Consider the following 6,000-nt stretch of genomic DNA (forward strand, 5'->3'; position numbering starts at 1 on the left):
AATGCATGTGCGGTACACGCAGAGGACGAGTATCTCGTTCAACGAATGGTTCACCTCGCTTATATGTAAGGGTATTTTGGGTATTTTTGATAATAAATCATCAGTCCAATGAAATATTATAAAACGCTATACTTCATAATCTCATTGGTATATTATAGAAAGTGTACGTCAGTAGTAAATTATTAAACGGTGTTAAACTGAGTAACATGGAGTGGATTCTCTAATATCATATACAAATACACCGCTCTTTTGGCTTGTGGGATCAGTAGATATAAACGACTAAACGAGTATAATGAATAGAGGAAGCCAATACCATTCCATTCGGACGGAATTGGAATGCAAAATTGTGCTGGAAAGAATAATTGTTACTGTACTACTAGGAAAAATCAGTGTTACAGAGTACAATGACCATCAGTTCGATCCCCCCAAGGTATACAAGCGGATGCCGTGATAAGTTAAATTCATAAATACAAAATGGAATTGCTTAATTTGATTCAGCCAGCTATAGCGTATGGTATAAATGTTCCTTCATAAGAAATTACCAGTCATGGGCTTCGGGCACGAGAAGACAGATTGTATGGAGCAGTATTAGCCTATTTGGTTGTGCAGTTCTGCAACAACAAACGCTTCGAAAGATCTCCTTCAGATCCAAACAGTTCTTTTTTTTTTCTTAACTAGAACAGCAAGAACCTTTTGTGCTGGTTGGCGCCTCAGCTACGTTGATGGTAGTTCCCTGCATAGAACGCCCAGTGGTAGAAGCGGACTCCTGCGCTGCAAGCGCCTTCTTGCTCACAATCTGGTGGATTTCACTCAGCACAGTGTGGAACGCCTTCTCCACGTTAACCGCTTCCATGGCGGACGTCTCGAGGAAGGAGACGCCTTCCTTCTCAGAGAACGCCTCGCCATCTTCGTCGGGGACTGACCGTAGATGGTTCAGGTCCGACTTGTTTCCGATCATCATGACGACGATGTTGGCGTCCGCATGGTCCCGGAGCTCCCGCAGCCACCTCTGAACATTGTCGAAGGTCTGCCTCTTTGTGATGTCGTAGACGAGGAGCGCCCCAACCGCACCCCTGTAATAAGCGCTCGTGATCGCACGGTACCTCTCTTGACCTGCGGTGTCCCATATCTGAGCTTTGATGGTCTTCCCATCTATCTGTCTCAAGACAATATAGTAGACTTTTACTGGGATTAACTGTAGATAAGTATGGTTTCAGCTTAAGGAAAGGAAGAAAATCGATACCATGCCAGATTTATATGGTTCACAATAGCCGTTATGGTGCCATTAACATGATGGCAATGTGTTCACGGCAATATATGCATACAAATCAGTAAGAGCAATGCATTTTTCTTATTGAACATGGGAAGACATAGGCCTATGTTCTTTTGTTGATGAAAAATAATCTGATCTTATATGGGTTTAGGGATGAAATTCCAAGCTTGATTCTGAGCATGAACTTAAGCAAGGGAAGAAAAACAATGATGCGGACGAGTACTTTAATTTGTACTCCGCTAGCCACAGGAAAAATACAGGTGCAGGCTATAAAGGAGGGCTCGAGTTTATTTGACAAACCTTTCATTCAAAACATTTCGCAAAACACTAAGTTTAATTCTGTTCAACACTTTTTCATAAAGAGATGTCTCACATCGATCCGTCTGCAAGATGCTTTGGAACAACTTGAGCAGATAACCATATTTTACAAATTTTAAACAACAATTCCTTTATTAATTTATTCTTATTTTCCAAAACACAAACCAACATTCTTCCACAAAAGTAAACTGTTAACCAAGTCTTATGGTTAGCCAACCATCTTCGCTTCGAGTCCAGCCATCTCAGTATGCCAACCCAACCTCTGCCTTCTCGGCCTCACAGCTGGCCATAAAGACCCACAAGGTGCCAAACAACGCCCCATATCACACATAATTGTTCCCAAACATGAAGGTTGGCCATCTATCACAACGAATGACTCTGGTGATGATTTTCAGGAACCAATTTTTATAAAAAGATTTTAAAATAAATTTATACGAATGACAACACAGGACAATAGGGTTTTACTAGAAGATTTTTTCATAACGGAAACATAGATATCCCAGATCACACGATTAGATCAATCTCTGAAACCAAGTATTAGGCCAATCTCAGACCCTACTCTACTCAGTCCATGCCATATTGCGTTGACCGCATCTTACGGTCCATGCCAAACTCCTATCTCAGTAGAATGTCTTTGTCTCCCTATCCTAATGTCCCTCAACTGACAACCTGCTAGACACACATATTTCAGCTACCTACTCTGTTTGGAGCATCTCATTCTACCCATGTGATCGTATTGTTCTATGCTCAAATGAATTTCTCAAAGCAAATGGGCCTTATACGCAACAATGAGTCCAATCCACACAGGAGAGGAATCGCCCCGCAAACTTTTCCCATGAAACCATTTTACTTTTAAGGTTGTCGACTCCCAATTTCTAAACCTTCCATAACACATGCTTTTCCCACATGGCAACCATTCATTCCAACATATATTTATGTGTTGTTAGATGCCTGTGCCAAGAGAGTGCATGTATAGTGGTACTGCCATGGTGGAGCAGTGAGAATAGGTTTAGTAAAGTTCTACAGGATATTTTGTGTCCAATAAGTAGGTCCGTCAGTCATGTACAGATAGACCGAAGAAGATGGTCGATCAAATTAATATGTACGCTAAACACACAACTTTGCAATAAAAGCATTTATATATAGGAGTAGTATGATCAAAGGGCAGCTTGTAGTTTGCCTTGGTCTTCTGTTGAAGCGAAAATATGCTAGAAATCTGGGTCATTTAGTGACGAGAAAACTATTCGAAAATCTGTGGTTGCGGTGTAGTGCGAAATATATTTCACCATCATTGACTAATTGCAAAGGAGAAGCAACGCCTCAAGACCTAATATAAAATACTATTATAACTAATTAATAATGCCATTTGATAGGAATTATTTTTTAAAATATATAAAAGTTGAACGGAGGAAATCGGACTTACAGTTGCAAAGATATGGATTTTGGAAGATTCTGAGCTAGGGAAAAAAGGAATGACCTAGGGAGGTATTGTAGACTTGCTGAGCTAGCTGGATTTCAGCCTATGGCTGAGCGAAAGATATAATATGGACTTCGGGTAAAGATGGTTGCTTGGTGGGCTTTGAACCGATTAGGGGAATGCAGACTTCATGGAAGGATGGTATTGGCCGATAGGCTTCAGCCCAAGGAAAATAGAGTATGAATATTAGACTTTTTGTGGGAAGCCCACTGGTGGAGTCCACTCCTTTTCTCTCGTATTTTTTCCTTTTCCTTACGTTCCTTTCCTTCCTTCTTTCTTGCTTCTCCCGTGCTCCACTGCTCCCTCCTGTGTTCTTCGGCATGCAGGGGAGGGCGACGGCAGGGGCACGCGGAGCACGGCCGCGCAGGGGAGGCGGCAGCCGGGGAAGGGAACGGGCCGGGCGCCAGGGGCAGGGGCGCGGCTGGGCGGTGCAGGTAGGGCGCGGCCCGGTCTCCATGCGCGACTCGGGTGGGCAGGGTTCCCCGGGCTGGGCTGTGGCGCGTGGCCGGGGCAGGGTGCCAGAAGCCGGCATCGGCCGGCCGCTGCTCAGCGATGACGCGAGGGGATAGGAAGGGAGTGACGAGAAAGAATAGAGTGAGGAGGTGGAGAGTTGGATTGGCGGTATTTACAGTGTAAATAGAGTACGCGCGTATACGTTTGCTTAACAAAAATAAATTTGGGCGATAATAAATCAAACCGGATGAGTAAATATTAAATAGGAGGAAAAATTATATTCATTAGAGTGAACGAAGGTCAAAAACAAATTTATAAATCTTCAAACGAGAAAGAATAATTTCTATGTATGATTAAAATCTTGAAATTGAAAATTTAATCGTACCGATTTTCAAAGAGTCAAGGTTTCGAGAATAGACCAGGTATTTGTTGTTTCAAGATCGACGGGACTTTTGGGATTGCACGTTAACAATATAAACAACAAACCGATTATTTTTAAAAAAGGCTTTTAATAAAAAAATATTTTGACGAATAAAAAATTAGGGTGTTACACAAATCGTGTGGTGTTTCGTCACGTATAAAAGAAATGTTTTATTATTCACTGAAAATATTTCAACAATTAAAATATGAGACATAATTAAATTATATTTTGAAACACTTTCGACTTAGAGTACGAAACATCGAGTTTTAACTTTTGAAATCCACCAAAGACCAAATATAAGAAACACCATTCAGATAGACATCGCGACATTGATTTAACATAGAGTAGCATCGAAAATATGTTCCTGATATGTTTCTTCCCCTTGTCCGGTTAACATGAAACAACATCAAAATACTCATTGAACATTTTAAACCAACACAAAGAAACGTTAAAGAGTAAAATACAAATACATGGACAGTCCTTAAACCTAGGATTGGAGGTAAACAGGTTTGGACCACCTATGATTTATTAAACCAAACCAAGATGGTGGATCTATATACATTTTAATAGTTTTCGACCTCAAATGACACTCGTTCTCAATTTTAAGGACTAGATGTGCATTATAAAAGTTTACGGACCTTGATGGCATTTGCTCTCAAGTTTAAGGACCGGTCATGTATTTTACTCAACATTGAAAATACATATGACGAAACATTGAAAAATCCCAAAATGTTTCAACGGGAAGATGGATTATGGTTGAAACATTCAGTTTTCATGTCTGAAACAATAAATTTGACTTAACTGAAACATATTTGTATTTTTTATCTAAATATATTCATGTGACATTAAAGATTTAATTGTAATGAATATAACGGTGTAATCTGATCCCGGATTGAACAATATAGATTATAAGGGAAAATAATTTAAAGCTTGCTAATGATGTAATTATTGTTATATGCATATATCTCTTGTCTTCATAAAGTTGTCATGCATACATCGTGTACATAGACATGCAGAGGCCAAAAAAGAACAGATAGTAGTAAAATGAATCACCCTGGAGGGCGCGCAGGTGCCCAATATTTCAGACTAGATCATGCCAAAATCATTCTTGAAAAAAACTGTCATATGTCATTGTCAGCTTAATCATGCGCCCGTAAAAATCCTATTGACACAATCACAATCACAATCGCAATTGCAATATAACAAAGCAAGGTAATTGGGAACGAGGGGGGTATGCGGGTACCTGGAGGGTGCGGGTGGCGAACTCTACGCCGATGGTGGACTTGGACTCGAGGAAAAATTCATTGCGGGTGAAGCGAGAGAGGATGTTAGATTTGCCAACACCAGAGTCTCCAATGAGCACGATCTTGAACAGGTAGTCGTACTCATTGTCCACTCGGTGCGCCATGATCTCAAATTCCTTCCCCTTCCCTCGTCTTGCCTCGAATTCGCAACGAAAATCTTCCTCTAATCCTTGATTGATCCTCTAGGTTCATGCACCGTGGGGAAAGGAAGGTCTGAAATGGTGGGGGCAGGCTAATACGAGGGAGAGAGAGCTCTGAGCTGGCACAACTTTGTGGTCGCATCATTTTGTCCCAGCCTAGGCTTGCCAGATCTAGGGAATTTGGTTATGTGTGCCTATGGATCGGGCGTCCGATCATACGTAAAATATCGTGCTCCATTCCAGCCATACGATTTGTAGCCCGTCCATCGATGTCATCCAATCTATGGCTGCTCGATGTACTTGCTACTACTTGGCCGCATGCGTGTGCATAGTGAACTATTTATGTGCATGCATGTGTATGGTAGTATATCTACTATTTTAGAAAAGCTTGAAATCACATTTTCTTTTTGAATGTTTATCTGATTTACAATTCAATTGAACTTTTATATTTATTACCTATGAAAAAATGTTTCATTTTTCACTGAAAAATAGTTTCACTATTAAACGGTGAAACATATTTGAATCATACTCTGAAACTTTTTTGTTGTATAGAATGAAATGTTAAGTTTTATCCATGGAAACAACATGTATTATCCATCAAATCAAAGAGAAAA

General features: G+C 40.5%; 1 protein-coding gene across 1 annotated transcript; it reads right to left on the reverse strand.

The window, feature by feature from the left end:
- Positions 1–350: 350 nt before the first annotated feature.
- On the reverse strand, positions 351–5,521 carry LOC102710353 (ras-related protein Rab2BV-like). The gene is made up of 2 exons (XM_006644948.2): positions 5,186–5,521; positions 351–1,156 (listed from the first exon to the last, which is right to left on the reverse strand). The coding sequence occupies exons 1-2, from the start codon at positions 5,348–5,350 to the stop codon at positions 671–673; spliced, it is 651 nt and encodes a 216-aa protein (XP_006645011.1). The 5' UTR covers positions 5,351–5,521; the 3' UTR covers positions 351–670.
- Positions 5,522–6,000: the final 479 nt, after the last annotated feature.

The sequence above is a fragment of the Oryza brachyantha genome, chromosome 1, assembly GCF_000231095.2.
Source record: "Oryza brachyantha chromosome 1, ObraRS2, whole genome shotgun sequence".
Classification (NCBI taxonomy): Eukaryota; Viridiplantae; Streptophyta; class Magnoliopsida; order Poales; family Poaceae; genus Oryza; species Oryza brachyantha.